This window comes from Rana temporaria, chromosome 7 (genome assembly GCF_905171775.1).
Source record: "Rana temporaria chromosome 7, aRanTem1.1, whole genome shotgun sequence".
Classification (NCBI taxonomy): Eukaryota; Metazoa; Chordata; class Amphibia; order Anura; family Ranidae; genus Rana; species Rana temporaria.
This window is the reverse complement of record NC_053495.1, coordinates 109059629-109081113: the sequence shown is the minus strand read 5'-3', so window position 1 is coordinate 109081113 and position 21485 is coordinate 109059629. Positions and strand designations below refer to the sequence as shown.

Below are 21485 nucleotides of genomic sequence, written 5' to 3'. Positions count from 1 at the left end.
GGGCACTGGGGAAATCACTGTCAGGTAGATAAGTTGCATTCCTATTTGGGTAGCAGTGTTTTCTGGCTGGAGTGGGTTAACTTTGGGTGGGGGCAGCGGCTATCAGTGTAGCTCATCAGTCAGTGCCACCTATAAGCGCCAGTGCCACCTATCAGTGCCCAGCAGTGCAGCTTATCAGTGTCACCTATCAGTGCTGCCCATCAGTGCAGTTCATCAGTGCCGCTTGTCAGTGCCCATCACTGCAGCTCATTAGTGCCACCTATCAGTGCCAGTGCCCCCTATCAGTGCAGCCCATCTGTACGCATTAGTGCAGCTCATCAGTGCCACCTATTGGTGCTGCCTATCAATCCAGCTCATCAGTGCCAATCAGTGCAGTTCATCAGTGCTGCCTAACTGATAAAAAATGTGCTTTGTAGCACAATGGGGCAGCAGCATTTGAACTGGCTTTGACTCATGTGTATAGAAAATGACATCCTAAAACCATTGACTTTAATGCCGGGTACACACGAGAGGATTTATCCGCGGATACGGTACTCCGGACCGTTTCCGCGGATAAATCCTCTGAGGATTTTGATCCGATGGAGTGTACATACCATCGGATCGAAATCCGCGCCGAATTCCCATTGCGATGACGTGTCGCGCCGTCGCCGCGATGATGACGCGGCGACGTGCGCGACGCTGTCATATAAGGAATTCCACGCATGCGTCGAATCATTACGACGCATGCGAGGGATGGGTTCGGACGAATCGATCCGGTGAGTCTGTACAGACCAGCGGATCGATCCGCTGGAGCCGATTCCAGCGGATAGATTTCTTAGCATGCTAAGAAATTTTTATCCGCTGGAAATGGGTCGGCCCGAAAAAAATCAGCGGAAAAATATCCACTGGGTTGTACACACCAGCGGATCTATCCGCTGGAACTGATCCGCAGATCAATTCCAGCGGATAGATCCTCTCGTGTGTACGGGGCCTAAGACAATTATTAAGGAATTATCTACAAAGAAGTATCGCAAATTTAATAAATAATTAGTGCTTTTGTACCATCCCATTTCAATCTGTAATTTCTTGTTTTTCAATTTCTTGCTTTTCAAGCTTGTGTTATATTGTTCAAATGTTGTGTTAATGTTTAAACACTGATTTTGTTGGAAGTACCAATAAATATAGCCTTATTGATAATTTGCATTTTTATTCTCTTGTGTGATTGTGTAGACTGGGCCCCAGTGCAATGTATTGTCCGGGGGCCTATAATGCTCTTAAAGGAACACTAAAGAGACATTTAAAAAAGAAAAAACAACAAACATGTTATACTTACCTCCACTCTGCAGCTCGTTTTGCACAGAGTGGCCCCGAACCTGGTCTTCTGGGGTCCCTCGGCGGCTGTCTCGCCCCCCCGCAAGAACTTTCCACCTCCATGCGTGCTCTCTCGCATGGTGGTAAGTTCTTGCGGGCACGCTCCCATGATACAGTGAGCGGCTAAAGCCGCAGGCTGTATCACTCGGCCCGCCCCCCAGCTCGCTGCGTCATTGGATATGATTGACAGCAGTGCGAGCCAATGACTGCGCTGCTTTCAATTATTATTATTATTATTATACAGGATTTATACAGCACCAACAGTTTGCGCAGCGCTTTACATCAGGGAAGACCGTACAGTCACAATACAAATCAATACAGGAGGGATCAGAGGGCCCTGCTCGTTAGAGCAATCAACCAATGAATGAGCCGAGAAGCGGACAGAGAAGCCTGCGCGTTGACGGCGCGGGGACTTAGAGGGGCCAGTTAAGTAAACGGGGGGGGGGGGGGGGGGGGGGCCGGTATTGTCGGATGTTTTTTCACCTTAATGAATAGAATGCATTAAGGTGAAAAACATGTTCCTTTAAGACGGCACTGCTTTAATTTAAGTACCTAATAGGTTTAATACGTGGCTGTTGAAGAACCAACAGAACCAAACTGAGTAACAGGAGGCAGTACTCACTGAGCTGCAAGAGAGAGAACCTGAACAAAGACTAAAACCAAGAATAACATATACAGTATGTAAATTAAATTTTCAGCTGTTCATATTTGCACATCCCTGCCAGATGTGAATGATTTCCATCTAGATAAAATCGTGAATGTTTCAGATCAATTCATAGTAACATGCTCTATTTGGGTAGGAAAACAAAGAACTCACATCCCCTCTTTGTTTACAAGGTCACATTCCATGTGGCATGATGTGACAGAGCTGTCATTGTTTCCGAATCAAAAGTATACATTGTATAAATGCGGATGTATTTCTAGAAAGGAAGTTCCAGTCATGTATTAGAGCAGGGGTGGGGAACATGCGGCCCGCGGGCCACTTGCGGCCCGCGAAATCATTCCATCCGGCCCCCCATGCGATCGTAAAACAGCGTAGCCGATTGTCACTATGGAGCGGAGTAAATGTATTGCTAAACACACTGACAATGAATGAATGATCATGGCGATCATTCATTCATTGTCCGTGTGTTTAGCAATATATTTACTCCGCTCCTGCGGCCCGCCCCTGTTAGCCGGCGCCAGCCTCCAGCCAATAGCATTTACTCCGCTCCTGCGGCCCGCCCCTGTTAGCCGGCGCCAGCCTCCAGCCATTGCACTGCAGCTGATGAGCTGCTCCCCTAGGTTTACAGCCCCGCCCGGCGGCGGCGTGACGTCACTCACGGCGGGCGGGGATTACCATTCATGGCTGGCTGGGATGGCACTAGCCAGCGCCACCGACGAGGAACCATTTCCAGCAGCAAGTAAGGCAGCCATAAATATTATGCTGACAGCATCATGAAATATGGCGTATTTTTTTAATATGCAGCATAGCGGCGGGGGGTAAATGTCCTGCACAGTGCACAGGACATTAATACATAAGTTACCATGACCAGTGCAGGACATTTACCCCCCCCCCCCCACATGCTGCATATTAAAAAGATCATATTCATCATATTTACATTTAATAATTTTCAAATTGCATCAATGATGCAATTTGAAAATTATTAAATGTAAATATGATGAATATGATCTTTTTAATATGCAGCATGTCGGGGGGGGGGGGGGGGGTAAATGTCCTGCACTGGTCATGGTAACTTATGTATTAATGTCCTGTGCACTGTGCAGGACATTTACCCCCCTCCCCCCGCCGCTATGCTACATATTAAAAAAATCACAGACAGTCATCAAAGTTAATAATCTTCAGACTGCATCATTCTGTATGCAGTCTGAAGATTATTAACTGTGATGACGGTCTGTGATTTTTTTTATATTCAGCATGGCGGCAGGGGGAGGGGGTAAATGTCCTACCTACACAGTTGCACTGGTCATAGTAACTCATGTATTAATGTCCTGCACTGTGAGTTACATTTACCCCCTCCCCCCATGCTGCATATTAAAAAAAAAATCACAATGTCATTAGGGGAAAGTTCTTATCTTTATTCAGCAGTTCTGAGTCCCGACAATCTAATCTCCCCACGTTCTCTTCTATACAGATACCCTGGCTGAGTAATGTAATTGCCGAGAACCTCTGCACAAGAATTACTCCGCCTGAGCCCGAAAACCATCAAATAGTCCCTGCAGAGTAATCCTTGTGCTGCTGATCCCGGCAATTACATTACTCAGTGTATTTGTATAGAAGAGGACATTGGGGCTCAGATTAAATTGTCCGAACTGTTGTATAAGGATAAGAACTTTCCCCTACCAACTTTAACTACTAGTGTTCCTCCACCAGCTAAGCCACAGTACAGTTTGAATCATGTGTCCGGGTAGAAGGCGGAAGGAGACCCGTAATGTAAAGGGTTACAGAGGTGCAAAGTGTTGTGTTATGTAAAGGGGTCCAGTGATGCAGGGTGCTGTGTAATGTAAAGGAGTCCAGTGATGCAGGGTGCTGTGTAATGTAAAGGGGTGCAAGGTGTTGTGTAATGTAAAGGGGTCCAGTGATGCAGGGTGCTGTGTAATGTAAAGGCGTCCAGTGATGCAGGGTGCTGTGTAATGTAAAGGAGTCCAATGATGCATGGTGCTGTGTAATGTAAAGGGGTCCAGTGATGCAGGGTGCTGTGTAATGTAAAGGGGTCCAGAGGTGCAAGGTGCTGTGGAATGTAAAGGGGTCCAGTGATGCAGGGGGGGGGACACGTTTAATCCCCGCTATAACAGGCTAATTTTTAAGTTGATCATTTTGTACGGCCCCCGAATGATGTTACAAAAATCCAAATGGCCCTTGGCAGAAAAAAGGTTCCCCACCCCTGTATTAGAGGTATTTCTTTTTAAATTTACCTTCACATTCGGGACGATAATTGGTCCATCCTGTTGCTGAACATTCTCTTGTTCTATGTCTGCTAATCATTTGATACCTAAAAAATATAAAGTTATGTTATATTAACAGTAAACACCATGCTCTGTTATTTTAGTGTGTAATAATTAGCGATGAGAGAACCAAGTAAATTTCAATTTGCAGAACACTTATAAACATTTGCAAACCCCGAACATACAGTAGTATCTGAAAGCCAGTTTGCACGTTTTTGTTAAAGGGCTAGGGTTGCTTAACATTGCCATGGGTGATATTTACCAAGGCAAAGAAATGAAAGACTATCAGCAGGAAGCAGGTTTTTAATAAAGCTTTTGTAAAAGATACTTTTTTTAAAATAAAAACAAACAAACATGTCATGCTTACCTGCAAGCAGCACCTGCAGGCTCGATCCAAAGCTGGGCTCTGTATCTATTGACACACACAGCGTGGCTCAGCCCTACCCCCTGCTCTCTGCTCACAGGATTTGGTTGACAGCAGAAGAAGCCAATGGCTTCCACTGCTACCTCTATGAGAGAGAGGAGAGAGCCACTGCAAAGGGTAATACAAACACTGGAACATTTTTTTATCCTAACTACTTGAGCTCCCAAAGATTTTACCCTCTTCATGACCCGGAATTTTTTTGCAGTTCGGAACTGCGCTACTTTAACCACTTAAGACCCGGACCATTATGCAGGTAAAGGACCTGGCCAGTTTTTGCGATTTTGGCACTGCACCGCTTTAACTGACAATTGCACGGTCGTACGATGTGGCTCCCAAACAAAATTGGTGTCCTTTTTTTCCCACAAATAGAGCTTTCTTTTGGTGGTACTTGATAACCTCTGCGGTTTTTATTTTTTGCGCTATAAACAAAAATAGAGTGACAATTTTGAAAAAAATTCAATTTTTTTTTTACTTTTTGCTATAATAAATATCCCCAAAAAAGATATATAAAAAAAAAAAATTCTCAGTTTAAGCCGATACATATTCTTCTACCTATTTTTGAAAAAAAAAAATCGCAATAAGCGTTTATCGATTGGTTTGCGAAAAATTTATAGCGTTTACAAAATAGGGGATAGTTTAACGGCATTTTTATTAATAATTTTTTTTACTACTAATGGCGGCGATCAGCGTTTTTTTTTTTTTTCATGACTGACATTATGGCGGACACATCTAACAATTTTGACACATTTTTGTTACCATTTTCACAGCGAAAAGTGCTATAAAAATGCACTGATTACTGTGAAAATGACAATTGCAGTTTAGGAGTTAACCACTAGGGGCGTTGAAGGGGTTAAGTATGACCTCGTATGTGTTTCTAACTGTAGGGGGCGGGCTGGACGTGTGACGTCAGTGATCGTCGTTCCCTATATCAGGGAACAGACGATCACTGACATGGCCACAGTGAAGAACGGGGAAGGTGTGTGAGAATAGCAAATGAATATTCACTATTCTCACACTGAATCCCCTCTCTGCCAATCAGGAAGCAGGTCTGAGACCCGTTTCCCGATTGGCCAAAAGAAGAAGCATTCTGATTGGTGGCTGAGGAGGAGGGAGGAGAAGCTGCTTGTGATGCCCGCAGGGGAGAGCAGGGGAAGCCGCCCGTGATTTCCTGCCATGGATGGGGATAGTGCATCGAACGTCCAACCTGACCGTGGGGGGGGGGGTTTCGGCTGTGGATGCACGGTTTGCCACCGCCGCCCCCATAAAAGAAAATTACCACCAGCCAGCACTGCATTGCACTTCTCTTCATCTGCTATGTTCCTGCTGGGAATCAGGATACTGGCATGTTGATAATATGTGCTGCTATATGAAGAGAAGCTGAGTCTATAGATCTGTGCATAATCTACAAATGCCTGTATAAACACTTCCAGCTTTTGCCATGTTCTGCTCCTCTTTGTTGATGTTTGAAAGTCATTATCTACATCAGTTATTGAAGGTTCTGTGAACATTCTTGTTGTATTTGTACTGTATCACTCGTTTGGACAATTTTTTATATGAATAGTATGAACATCAGTGGCGGCCCATGCATTGTGGGAGCATGGGACCGCGCCCCCCATCCATGCGCCCGACCCCTTTCAGGACGTATATACAAGAAAAGTGCACAGCCACATACTATGTCAGGAGTATACTGCTAAGCATCACAGGACAGAGTATTTAGCTCAGCCTCATAGATCGGGGTATATAGGTCAGCATCACAGATAGGGTATAGATCAGCATATGTTTCTAAACAAATATCTGGGCTAACCCAATAAAAATGAGTATATAAAAATTGTGACAAATTGGTGCTGCAACTTAAGATAAATATTCAGCTAATAGCAATGTGTATACAAGAAAAGTGCACATCCACAAGAGAAAAGCACCTTATATAAAAGGAAATTGAATGATAAACACAGTGATATTCAACATTAGTGATATCATCTAAATAAATGTCAATCAATCTATGCCACTTACCAGATTATAGAGATCAAAAGCGCTCAGATGAACCACTGAGGGAATTCCTCTCCTCAAGCTCATTCAGCGAAAGGGATCCTTTCCCCTGCAGTGGGTTAACCAATAATTGTATACTCCTCAACAGTATGGAGGCAGCCTTATAATACATTTTTACTGGCATACTGGACCATGAAGCCTCTCGAGGAGAGGAATTCCCTCAGTGGTTGATCTGAGCGCTTTTTATCGCTATTATTTGAGATCCAACAAATCTGGTAAGTGGCACAGATTGATTTTATGAACAGAAGCATAAGGTGAACATAGGGGCCCAGATTCTCAAAGGAGATACGACGGCGTATGTCCAGATACGCCGTCGTATCTCTGAGTCTGAGCGGTCGTATCTATGCGCCTGATTCTTAGAATCAGTTACGCATAGATTTCTATTAGATCCGACCGGCGTAAGTCTCTTACGCCGTCGGATCTTAACTGCATATTTACGCTGGCCGCTAGGTTGTGTACGCTGATTTACGCCTAGAAATATGTAAATCAGCTAGATATGCAAATTCATGAACGTACACCCGGCCGACGTAGTACAGATACGCCGTTTACGTTAGGCTTTTCCCGGCGTAAAGTTACCCCTGCTATATGGTGGCGTACATGCGGCGTACCAATGTTAAGTATGGACGTCGTTCCCGCGTCAAATTTTGAAAATTTGACGTCGTTTGCAGAAGTTGTTCGCGAATGGGGCTGGGCGTCATTTACATTCACGTCAAAACCAATACGTCCTTGCGGCGTACATTGGAGCAATGTACACTGGGATATTCCATGGACGGCGCATGCGCCGTTCATGAAAGACGTCAATCACGTCGGGTCACAAGTTATTTACATAAAACACGCCCCCTGTTCCGGCCTATTTACGCTACGCCGCCGCAACTTACGGAGCAAGTGCTTTGAGAATACAGCACATGCCCGTCTAAGTTGCAGAGGCGTAACGTAAATAGAATACATTACGCCCACACAAAGATACGCCGAACTACGAGAATCTGGCCCAGGGAGTTTATCTACATATTTGTACCCTGTGGAGCACTATATGGACATTTATTTAGATGATATCACTAATGTTGAATATCACTGTGTTTATCATTTATTTTCCTTTATACAAGGTGCTTTTATCTTGTGGATGTGCACTTTTCTTGTATACATATTTCTATTAGCTGTATATTTAGGCTATCTTAACCGATTCTCGACCGACTCTGTACATTTACGTCGGCAGAATGGCACGGCTGAGCAAAGTAATGTATATATACACACACGTTACTTTGAAGTTCCCGCCAGAGCTCCGTGACCGTGCCCGCGGGACCCGCGGACTCTATGTCCGCCGGTGTCCCGCGATTGGGTCACAGAGCTGCAGAATTGGGCGAGGCAAGTGTAAACAAGCATCTCCCCATTCTGCCTAGTGACACTGTCTCTGATGGTCTGTTCTCTCTCATCGGGAACAGCGATCAGTGACGTGTTACTCGTAGCCACGCCCCCTAACAGTAAGAATCACTCCCTAGGACACACTTAACCCCTTTCAGCACCCCCTATAGGTTAACCCCTTCACTGCCAGTGTCATTTTCACAGTAATCAGTGCATATTTATAGCATTGATCGCTGTAAAAATGACAATGGTCCCAAAATGTGTCAAAAGTGTCCGATGTGTCCGCCATAAAGTCGCAGTCACGATAAAAATCGCTGATCGTCGCCATTACTAGTAAAAAAAAAAAATGCCATAAAACTATCCCCTATTTTGTAGATGCTATAACTTTTGCGCAAACCAATCCAATATATGCTTATTGCAATTTTTGTTAACAAAAATATGTAGAAGAATACGTATCAGCCTAAACTGTGGAAAAACATTTTTTATAGATTTTTTGGGGATATTTATTATAGCAAATAGTCAAAAATATTGTTTTATTTTCAAAATTATCGCTTTATTTTTGTTCATAGTGCAAAAAATAAAAAACCACAGAGGTGATCAAACACCACCAAAAGAAAGCTCTATTTGTAGGGAAAAAAAATTGTTTGAGAGCCACATCACACAACCGCGCAATTATCAGTTAAAGCGACGCAGTGCTGTATCGCAAAAAATGCTCTGGTTTTTGGCCACCAAAATGGTCCGGGCTGAAGTGGTTAAGTTGCAGCACCAATTTGTCACAGTTTTTATATATTTCTATTGGGTTAGCGCATATAATTGTTTAGACACATATGATGATCAATATACTGTATCTGTGATGCTGACCTATATACACCCTGATCTGGGAGGCTGAACTAAATACTCTGTCCTGTGATGCTGAGCTGTATACTCTGTCCTGTGATGCTGGGGCTGTATACTCTGTCCTGTGATGCTGGGGCTGTATACTCTGTCCTGTGATGCTGGGGCTGTATACTCTGTCCTGTGATGCTGGGGCTGTATACTCTGTCCTGTGGCGCTGGGGCTGTATACTCTGTCCTGTGATGCTGGGGCTGTATACTCTGTCCTGTGATGCTGGGGCTGTATACTCTGTCCTGTGATGCTGGGGCTGTATACTCTGTCCTGTGATGCTGGGGCTGTATACTCTGTCCTGTGATGCTGGGGCTGTATACTATGTCCTGTGATGCTGATCTATATACTGTATCTGTGATGCTGACCTATATACCCTGATCTGGGAGGCTGAACTAAATACTCTGTCCTGTGATGCTGAGCTGTATACTCTGCCCTGTGGTGCTGGGGCTGTATACTCTGTCCTGTGATGCTGGGGCTGTATACTCTGTCCTGTGATGCTGGGGCTGTATACTCTGTCCTGTGATGCTGGGGCTGTATACTCTGTCCTGTGATGCTGGGGCTGTATACTCTGTCCTGTGATGCTGGGGCTGTATACTCTGTCCTGTGATGCTGGGGCTGTATACTCTGTCCTGTGATGCTGGGGCTGTATACTCTGTCCTGTGATGCTGGGGCTGTATACTCTGTCCTGTGATGCTGGGGCTGTATACTCTGTCCTGTGATGCTGGGGCTGTATACTCTGTCCTGTGATGCTGACCTATATACCCTGATCTGGGAGGCTGAACTAAATACTCTGTCCTGTGATGCTGAGCTGTATACTCTGCCCTGTGATGCTGAGCTGTATACTCCTGACACTATGGGTGAAAGCAAGTGGAATACAGGGGATGGAGTGGGTAGATTCTATAAGGGGTGGGGCTTATGAGAAGTAGGGGGTCAAAAAGAAAGGGCGGGGTCTGGTGCACCCCATACTAAAATTTCACCAGCCACCACTGATGAACATGTGAGAAAGTCATAAAAAGTACTCTTATCTTATTCTTATACAATAACAAATACTTATTTCTGGAGCATTTCATGCAGACACAGATGGGGGAATTTACTAAAACTGGAACAGATAGAATCTGGGGCAGCTCTGCATAGTAACCAATCAGTTTCTAACTTCAGCTTGTTCTGTTTAAAAAAAAAATAAAAGCTGCTCCAGTCTTATTAACTTCCCCTCAGACTATTATACCTTTTCCTTTTGCAGTACATATTTATTTATAAACCTTCTTTTGACAAATACTACATACAATAAAAATGTAACTCACCCGTCATTACAAATGTATTCAACAAGTGCTCCAAACACAAATGAGTCTTCTTTCTTCAGCTCAAATGTACCAAATTCGATATCTCCAGGATGTCCACATGATTTCTCTAAACAATACAAGTAGTTTGGAATATCTGTTATTATCAATGTGGATACCTATGTAATTTATATATTGCAAATTAGAAAAGCCCCACCCCCATTATTGAGCCTTGTGAGCATCTCCAGCAGCCATGATTTGCTTTCATCGGCGGGACGGGGACACCTATGAAGATTTTGCATTTGGCCAGATATGTACTGTGAGTTCTAACATTTTTCATAAACTGCCCACTAGATGGCACTTTTCCCTTTCTATATACACATACGCACACACACACACAGGTGCAGTAGAGGAAATAGCATGCGATTCGGACAGCAATTTTTTTTTGTATATAAGCAAAGTACCGGTACTTGGTATTGGTGAGTACTTGACTGAACGTATCTGTACTTGCACTCGCCGATAAAAAATGTGTAACTCTAATTTACTCCATAGCACCTGCAGCAGCAAATGTTGGTAATGATTTGTTTTTTATATATATATATATATATATATATATATATATATATATATATATATATATATATTTTTTTTTTTTTTTTTTTTTTTTTTTTTAAGTGTAAATACTTCAATGGGCATAGCTTAGCCTTAGAGCCGGTTCACACTTAGACGGCACAACTTCGGGGGCGACTCCTCAAGGCGTCCTGAAGACGACTTCAGAGGCGACCTGCAAAATTACCTCTGTATAGAAGTCAATACAGGTCGCCCCGAGCTGCCCCCGAAGTCGTACAAGAACCTTTTTCTTGCGTCGCTCCTATTAGAACGGTTCTATTGCATAGAATGGGACGCGACTCGTCAGGCGGCTCAGTGTGAACCGGCTCAAAGAATCAGAGTAATCCCCACCTGGCAACCTATCTGCATAGATTGTTTTAAGTACTCTGGATTCTTATTTGTAAGCCATAGGGTATCATGACTGTGTTCAGAAGTTATGAGTGTGTCTGCTTCCCACACAGGGCTTTATCTCCAACTTAATGGGGAACTAGTCTATTCCCCATCAGGTTCCACCCACCTCTAGTACAAAACTCCTCAGATACACAATATTAGGAGTGCGTCCATGGGAATGTTTGACCATTCTTCCAGAAGCACATTTATGAGGTCAGGCACTGATGTTGGACGAGAAGGCCTGGTTTTGCATATTTCCGGTCTACTTTATACAAAAGGTGTTCTATCGGGTTGAGGTCAGGACTCTTTGCAGGCCAGTCAAGTTCCTTCATCGCAAACTTGCTCATCCACAATATATTGCCAAAGTATTGGGCCACCCCTCCAAATCATTTGGTGGAGGGGGGATTGTGGTGTGGGGTAGTTTTTCCATGGGTTGGGCTTAGCCCCTTAGTTCCAGTGAAGGGAACTCTTAAGGCGTCAGCATACTAAGACATGTTTGACAATTTCATGCTCCCAACTTTGTGGGAATAATTTGGGGATGGCTCCTTCCTGTTCCAACATGACTGCGCACCAGTGCACAAAGCAAGGTCCATAAAGACATGGATGAGCGAGTTTGGGGTGGAGAAACTTGACTGGCTTGCACAGAGTCCTGACCTCAGAACACCTTTGGAATAATTAGTGCAGAGACTGCGAGCCAGACCTTCTCCTCCAGCATCAGTGCCTGACCTCACAAATGCACTTCTGAAAGAATGGACAAATATTTCCATAGACACATTCCTAAACCTTGTGGACAGCCTTCCCACAATAGTTGAAGCTGTTATAGCTGCAAAGGGCAGGGCAACTCATTGAACCCTACAGACTAAGACTGGGATGCCATTAAAGTTCATGTTCCAGTAACAGCAGGTGTCCCAATACTTTTGGCAATAAAGTGTATGTGCCTGTCAGTGTGGCAGGCGCAGTGGCTGGGGAAGGAGAATGAAAGTCCAAGGAGGAGGGAGTATCAGTATGGACCTTCGGACTCATTGCAGGCACTGACGGATACATGAATCAGTCACAAACATCATCAATGTTAGTACTGTACCTTGATGGAATTCTAAATTGTGTTTTACATTGTAGGTGTTAATAAAAAATGAAAGCGTGTTGCCTACATTATGATATCCAGTCATGTATCCAGAATGTAATAGATTTTAAAGGCAAAAAAAGAAAAAGAAGATGGAAAACAAATATTGTGCATATACAGGTAACGTTACAAAAGTTAAATAAAAATCTACTCACTTTTGCATTGTCCAGTACTTGCATTTTCCCACTTGCCCTTACTACATACATAGCGAATGGGTCCAAGGCGGCTGAAGCCAGGTCTGCAGGAATACTGTACAAATTCACCAGAATTATACAATTCTTTATTCCAGTCACCCTGCAGTTCTCGATCTAGAAATCTTGGCGGCGTTCCACAGGAATCTAAACAAGGTAATTAAAGCATTGTCAATGTGATATGTCTGGATGGTGGCAGCGTTCATTTTGGCAGCAAAATTTCGATTTCGTTTTAGTCTTGGGACTAAAATGGCATTTTTGTTTTAGTCCCATTTTAGTCTTCTGCAATTGTTTTAGTCATATTTAGTCGACTTAAAGTCTCCAGTACATTTTAGTCAACTAAAATGTCCTACGTTTTAGTTGACTAAAGTCTCCTCCAGTACATTTTAGTCATCTAAAATTGAATGGGTGTAATTAAATTGTAATGCATTGGTTAACATTTCTCTATAATTTCCAAACTCATTATATACTGCTGGAGTGAAGAATCGAATATGTTATTTATGGTAATGAGGTATGAAGATGCACTACAGACAAATGTTAATTTTGAAGTAAAAAATTCTATTTCGTTTTAGTCTTATGCCCCGTACACACCATCACTTTATGTGATGAAAAAAAATTACGTTTTTAAAAACGTCACTTTAATTGACCGTGTGTGGGGGAAAACGTTGTTTTATGTCTTCTAAAAAACGACCAAAAAAATTGAAGCATGCTTCAATTTTATGTGTCGTTTTTCAAAACATCAACTTTTACTTCACAGAAATTGACAGTGTGTAGCAAAAAACGTCGTTTAAAACGACGTTTTTTCACCCGCACATGCCCAGAAGCTACTTATGAAGCAAGCTTCAATGGAAAAACGTGGTGGAATGTAACCTCGCTTTGCTAGAGCATTGTGAGAAAACGATGGTGTGTAGGCAACTTCGTCTTTGAAAATTGAAGTTTCAAAAACGTCATTTTTTACTTCACAGAAAATGTCGTTTTTTTTCATCACATAAAGTGATGGTGTGTACGGGGCATAAGTCTTTTGACTAAAATGCCATTTTAGCCTGATGCCGCGTACATACGGTCGTTTTTGTGATGAAATAAAACGATGTTTTTCATCATGAAAAAAAACTAACTTTTTCTAACTTCATCATAAAAAATGACGTTGCCCACACACCATCGTTTTCTGAAAATGCTCTGGCAAAGCGCGGTTACGTACAACACGTACAACGGCACTCTGTTCCATTCAAGCTCCCGTCTCATAACTTGCTTCTGAGCATGCGCGGGTTTGAAACGTTGTTTAAAACGTCGTTTTAGCCTACACACGATCATTTTTTATGACACAAAAAACAAAATTTTAAAAAACCATATAAAAAATTGAAGCAGGTTCGAATTTTTTTTTGGTCGTTTTTTTGAAGACAAAAAGCGATCTGAAGCCCACACACGATCATTTTTAAATGACGTTTTTAAAAACGTTGTTTTATTTCATCACAAAAAACGACCGTGTTTTAGTCGTTTTTAGTGAACTAAAATAACTCTGGATAATGCTAGATAAGTATAATTTGAAACGCCTAACATTATCAGTGAAAATCCTGCACACTGCTGTATACCATAGACTTCTCTAGCAAATTTTTGCACACAAGTGGATTGGTTTTAGCATGTATTCATTTATATTTTTAAAACAAAGAAAAGTTGTATGCCTTCTATCCAATTTTCCTTTACTGTTTACTGTATTTGCTGCACACTTTGGTATATTTATCATTGTATTTTGTCCATGATCTGCACAACTTTAGCCCAATATTTCACAATAATTCTATTTACCACAATGGTCAAAGCTTAATTGATTGGGTACTATGCACAGCTGCACCATTTTTTTGTGCGCCAGACTTAACCCCTTCCCTACCGAGTCTCTGTAAAATGACGTCAGCAGGAACCCTCCCTCCCTACTGGTGGACGTCATATGACGTCCTGGGCTTCCCGGGCAGCTAGGGGGCGTGCGCCCGCCGCATTGCTCGAGACCCAGTGTCCAGCGGCCGCGATGTCTGCCGGGCACCCGCGATTGCCCGCAATCATGGCAGGACCATGGATCTGTGAGTGTAAACACACAGATCCATGTCTCCTTAGAGGAGAGGAGACCGATGTGTGTGTTCCCAGTACAGAGGAACACACATTGGTCTCCTCCCCTTTGTGAGTCCCCTCCCCCTACAGTTAGAATCACTCACTAGGGAACATATTAACCCCTTGATCGCCCCTAGTGTTAACCCCTTCCCTACCAGTCACAGTAATCAGTGCAGTTTTATAGCACTAATCGTTGTATAAATGTAAATGGTCCCAAAAATGTGTCAAATGTGTCCATCGCAATGTCACGGTCACAATAAAAATCGCAGATCGCCACCATTACTAGTAAAAAAAAAGAAAAATGCCATAAATCTATCCCTTATTTTGTAGATGCTAGAACTTTTACGAAAACCAATCAATAAACGCTTATTGCAATTTTTTTTTTACCAAAAATATGTAGAAGAATACATATCGGTCTAAACTGAGGAAACATTTTTTTTTTAATTGTGATATTTATTAAATCAAAAAGTAAAAAATATTGTGTTTTTTTTTTCAAAATTGTCGCTCTTCTTTTGTTTATAGCGCAAAAACTAAAAACCGCAGAGGTGATCAAATACCACCAAAACGAAAGCTCTATTTGTGGGGAAAAAAACCTATAGATTTTATTTGGGTACAATGTTGCATGGCCGTGCAATTGTCATTCAAAATGCAAAAGCGCTGAAAACTAAAAATTGGTCTGGGCAGGAAGGGGGTGGAAATGCCCTGTATTGAAGCGGTTAAATATGCCCTCTTTGTTTTGTCACTTGAAGGTGTCTTAAATTGTCCACAACAAAGACTTTCTGAAAATGAATCAGTCTTGGTCAATCCACAGCCTCTGACTAAATATTGTTGTTCTATTTATACAGTATATTTATGGTTTATGTCAACCTTTCAGCCCACTTCTCATTATTTGATTTGGTTGTTAACCCTTAAAGTGTTACTAAACCCACAACAGTAAAATCAGTCTGTATATGCAGCATAGCATGCTTGTTATACTCAGTGTGGAACCTAAGAGGATAATCATCTGCATTGTGTAAAAAGCCTGTCTTCTCTGATCCTCCCCTTCTTCCACTGTCCCCAATGCATCTCCAGATAGCACATAACCCTATGAGTCACTCTGCACATGCACAGTAGGGTTGCCACATCATCCCTTTAACCACTTGAGGACCGCCTCCTGCACACATACGTAGGCAGAATGGCACGGCTGGGCACAAGCACGTACCTGTACGTCCTCTTTAAGTGCCCAGCTGTGGGTCGCGGCGCGCTCCCGCGACGCGGTCCGAAGCTCCGTGAACGCGGCCGTGGGACCCGCGGACCCGATCGCTGCTGGAGTCCCGTGATCGGTCCTCGGAGCTGAAGAACGGGGAGAGCTGTTTGTAAACACACCTTCCCCGTTCTTCACTGTGGCGCTGTCATTGATCGTCTGTTTCCTGATATAGGGAAAGGCGATCAATGATGTCACACGTCCAGCCCCGCCCCCCTACAGTTAGAAACACATATGAGGTCACACTTAACCCCTTCAGCGCCCCCTAGTGGTTAACTCCCAAACTGCAATTGTCATTTTCACAGTAAACAATGCATTTTTATAGAATTTTTTGGTGTGAAAATGACAATGGTCCCAAAAATGTGTCAAAATTGTCCGATGTATCCTCCATAATGACGCAGTCAAGAAAAAAAAAATCGCTGATCGCCGCCATTAGTAGTTAAAAAAAATGATTAATAAAAATGCAATAAAACTATCCCCTATATTGTAAACGCTATAAATTTTGCGCAAACCAAATCGATAAACGCTTATTGCAATTTTTTTTTTTACCAAAAATATGAACAAGAATACGTATCGGCCTAAACTGAGAAAAAATTGGGTTTTTTACATCTTTTTTGGGGGTATTTATTATAGCAAAAAGTAAAAAAATTTTTTTTTTTTTTTCAAAATTGTCACTCTATTTTTGTTTATAGCACAAAAAATTAAAACCACAGAAGTGATCAAATACCACCAAAAGAAAGCTCTATTTGTGGGAAAAAAAGGACGCCAATTTTGTTTGGGAGCCACATCGCACGACCGCGCAATTGTCAGTTAAAGCGACGCAGTGCCGAATCGCAAAAACTGGCCAGGTCCTTTACCTGCGTAATGGTCCGGGTCTTAAGTGGTTAATCCAGGACACATATGAACTACACAGGTTCTAAGGCTGATTTAATGCAGATTGCTGACTGCTGCACTCAGATATACCTCGGCAAAATGGCACGGGCAGGCAAAAGGACGTTTATATACGTCCCCTTTAATAAGCGGCATTGTGGATGCGCCCGCCGCGACCTTAATGACTCCGACCACGGGTCATACAGGCATACCGCCGATCATGTCACGGTGAGGAAGAATGGGGAAATTTTCTAGCAAATAAATTATGATTTTTACATGTAGAAGAGAAATGTCAGAATTGGCCTGGGTGCTCCAGAATGCCTGAAGGTGCTCCCTGCATGTTGGGCCTCTGTATGTGGCCACGCTGTGTAAAAGTCTCACACATCGCCATACTTGGGAGTAATAGCAGAATGTGTTTTGGGGTGTAATTTGTGGAATGCATATGCTGTGTGTGTGAGAAATAACCTGCTAATATGAAGATTTTGTGGGGGGAAAAAAAATCTTGATTTTGCAAAGAATTGTGGGGAAAAAAAATGACAACTTCAAAATTACTCACAATGCCTTTTTCTAAATACCTTGGAATGTCTGCTTTCCAAAAATTGGTAATTTGGGGGGTATTTGTACTTTTCTGGCATGTTGGGGTCTCAAGAAATGAGATAGACCGTCAGTACTTCAGGTGTGATCAATTTTCAGAGATTGGCACCATAGCTTTTGGACTCTATAACTTTCACAAAGACCAAATAATATACACCAATTTGCACTTATTTTTACCAAAGATATGTAGCAGTATACATTTTGGCCCAAATTTATGAAAAAAAATAACGAATTTTCTAAATTTTATAACAGAAACGAGAAACATTAATTTTTTTACTGAATTTTCAGTCTTTTTTCTTTTATAGCGCAAAAAATAAAAAACCCAGAGGTGATTAAATACCACCAAAAGAAAGTTATATTTGTGTGAAAAAAAGGACAAACATTTAATATAAGTAGAGGAAAATGTTCCTGCATTTCTGCAAAATGCATCAAATAATGCATTAGTGTGAATGGAGCCTTAGTCAGTTAAATTGGAGTTTGGGATTGTTTCAAACAAGTATTAAAGAGGAGTATAGTTTTTCTTTTTTCTTTTTTTTTATGTACATATGAAAGAGGTCAGCTTAATGTAAAAGACTGTATGTAATATATGTTTAAAATCCTTTTTTTTTGTACATACATTTCATAATTTTACTGTATATATGTAGCACCCTCTACCTTAGGTAGGTGCTTTGTGAGAGCAAACAAATGTGAGCTTTTGGTCGGATATTCCGACAGTGTGTATGCTCCATCGGACATTTGCTGTCGGAATTTCCGACAACAAATGTTTGAGAGCTGGTTCTCAATTTTTCCGACAACAAAAGTTCTGGCCGGAAATTCCGATCGTGTGTATCCAATTCCGCACAAAAATTATACGCATGCTCGGAATCAATGCGACGTATGCTTGGAATCATTGAACTTCATTTTTCTCGGCTCGTCGTAGTGTTGTACGCTCTTGACGTTCAGAATTTCCGAACAACGTTTGTGTGACCGTGTGTATGCAACATCCGTTGGAAAAAAATCCACGGTTTTATTGTCGCAATGTCCGATTGCGTATACGCGGCAAAACAGTGCCGTCAGCTATAGCCGCCAACATTGATCATTATGTACCTTTATTCCCTTGGGATGTTAGAACTATTCTGTTAATATCAGCTGCAGAACAAAAATTGCTAAATAGCAAAACAAAAAAGCAACAAACAGTAATAAGGAAATTGTTGCACTAGATATTGGTCAGATATAAATAAAAATATGCTGGACAAACAGAGTACACGATAGGTAACAAAAGTTTTATAGAGATAGAAACATATATATGTATAATATATTATAGATCAGACAAGTCCCATTAGGATAATTAAGTGCTCGTGCTCAATAGACGTCTCTTAGGGAGTTCTCAGGCTGGGTGCCCCACATAGATGTACACTCTGACCACTTATCGCTAGTATGGTCTCTTACACATGTGGGGATACCCCGATAGAAATCCTTGAGGATGGCGTCTTTATGGTGACATATACCTCATAGGAATGGATAGGAATGACAAAAAAGGGGAGAATCCTCACTGCGCAATGCCGTTTTGAGAAAATGTATTTATCCACAATAAAAATAGTTACACTTACATTTGAGAGTGCCTGATAGTCCTGGCACCCGGCTTATATATCAGGCAATTTGTTATGGGTAATCGGCCCTTAGATAGAATGCCGATGTGGTCGGCGTCTTGGTGCACGATTCCCGGGTGTTTGTTTGGGCGGAAGTGTCGCAATATTAAGCCACTATCAGGAAGTAGTCCTGATCATTGTATTCTGATGGTGAGGAACTCTCCCCACCGTCAGAATACAGTGGGGATTTTTTACGGAAGTCAAATCCACTTTGCACTTGAAAGTGCACTTGAAAATGCAGGGGGACATACAAGGAAAATTAAATATAAAACATTTTAGCTTGCACATGATTGGATGATAAAGTCAGCAGAGCTTCCCCTCATTTCAGATCTTCCTATCAGATTTACAGCGACTGCACTTGTAGTGCAAAGTGGATTTGCCTTTCGTAAATAACCCCCAATATCTCCATGGGAGGGATTTCCCCATCAAAACGAGTGTGTTTATGGGGGAATTTAATTGTTTTCTTTCAACCAGTGTGTAAAAAAAAAAAGCATTATCTATGGCCTGCCTTATAAACTGTAACCCTGTACAGAGGCACAGGCTGAAAGCTGGAGGACATGTCTGCAGGTGCCCACATTACACCTGTGATCTACTGATCATGGGCGCAATGCTTTAGGCCTCGTACACACGGCCGAGGAACTCGACGTGCCAAACACGTCGAGTTCCTCGGCCAGTTCAGCCCTGAAGCCGCCGAGGACCTCGGCGGGCCGAGTTCTCCCATAGAACAACGAGGAAATAGAGAACATGTTCTCTATTTCCTCGCCGAGGTCCTCGTTGGCTTCCTCGGCCGAAAGTGTACACACGACCAGTTTCCTCGGCAGAATTCAGCCAGAAACTCGGTCGGAAGCTGAATTCTGCCGAGGAAACTGGTCGTGTGTACGGGGCCTGACAGGCTCCTGCTAGAATAAAATTATAAATGCACCTTTTTTCTGCAAACATATGTGAATTTATTATTTTTCCATAAAGCAAACTTATTCTTTAAACTGAGATATATATACTGCATGTCTAGCAAAAATAAATAAAAAATACTGACTGGATTAAGATACCAATATGGTTCCTAATCAGAAAAGACTACAACATTGTGTATATATTATCTTATAGGGATTGTCATACACTTAAAGTCTGACTGTCTTCCACTAGAGGTTGCTCTTGGTATGTTCATAAATGTTTCCTTCGTAGTTTTCATGCTTATTATTTCCTTTCCTTGGTTCCTGCAAGCTTGAATGCGACTATACTCTTGAATGAATATGGCTTATTCTTCCTTTTTGTGCATTTAAAACTATCATTACTTCTGAATGTTTGCCAAGGTTTAATTGGCACTCTGTGCTATATTAATTATTGAGTTGGAAACAATAAAGAAAACCAGAAAGGTCCCTTTCTGGGCAACTTTGCACTTGCTATTAAGCATTTATTATAGTATTTATTACCTTTTATTTATATTTATTACAGGTACCGTATAAGGTGACCGGGCGTATAAGACGACCCCCTAATTTTATAGTTTTTTAAGATTTTTTTGCCTGTACTCGGCATATAAGATGACCCCCTTCCGAGGCTTCCAACGCTACATATTTCTTCCTTCTGGGGCCATATTCTTTTTCCTACTTGCTGGAGCCAATCACAGCGAGCAATGTATTCTATTAATGAATACAAAGCCTGCTTGGATTGGCAGAGGTAACATCATTAGCCCATGCCTCTCTGACTCTCAAAGACAATCTGAGCAGGGTACTGTATGTAGCCTGCTTGGATTGGCAGAGGTTGTTACTCCAATCCGAGCAGGCTCTGTATTAATTTGAATACATCGCTTACTGGGATTGGCTAAGCGGTATATACTGTATGTTGCCGAAGCTACATACAGTATTACCGCACATCCAGCAGGCATCCGAGCAGCTGACCCGGGATATAAGACGACCCTTGCTTTTTGGCCATTTTTTTTAAGTGTAAAAGGTAGTCTTATACGCCAGCAAATACAGTATTTTTACATCAATACTATTTACACAGCACGTACTGTGCATTTACATCAGTGCCTGCCCTCAAGTAGCTTACAGTCTACAGTCACTATGTAACCTGAATGCACACCCACATTAGGGTCAGTTTGGACAAGAGACAATTAACCTACCGGCATTTGTCTTTGGAGTGTCAGAGGAGAACCAGGAAGCCCAGTGCAGCAAGGCAGAAGTGCTAACCACTAATACATTTACAGCCATGGGCAAAAGTTTTGAGAATGACACAAATATTAATTTTCACAAAGTCTGCTACATCAGTCCTTTTAGATCTTTTTGTCAGATGTTATTATGGTATATTGAAGTATAACAACAAGTATTTCATTAGTGTCAAAGGCTTTTATTGACAATTACTTTAGGTTAATGCAAAAAGTCAATATTAGTGTTGACCCTTCTTTTTGAAGACCTCTGCCATTTTCCCTGGCATGACGTCAAGTGCCACATCCTGGCTGATGG

The 21485-nt window shown here is 42.1% G+C and overlaps 1 protein-coding gene across 10 annotated transcripts in view; it reads right to left on the bottom strand.

Moving 5' to 3' along the window:
• The window catches only part of LOC120946232 (complement factor H-like), a 3139400-nt gene that overhangs the window by 3087764 nt on the left and 30151 nt on the right, over positions 1-21485 (bottom strand). For all 10 annotated transcript variants that reach the window (XM_040361064.1, XM_040361066.1, XM_040361056.1 and 7 more), the window contains exons 2-4: positions 12562-12744; positions 10312-10417; positions 4267-4343 (exon numbers count right to left, since the gene is read on the bottom strand). In XM_040361064.1, coding sequence (XP_040216998.1) covers positions 4267-4343; positions 10312-10417; positions 12562-12744 — 366 coding nt within the window. The remainder of the gene's footprint in view (positions 1-4266; positions 4344-10311; positions 10418-12561; positions 12745-21485) is intronic.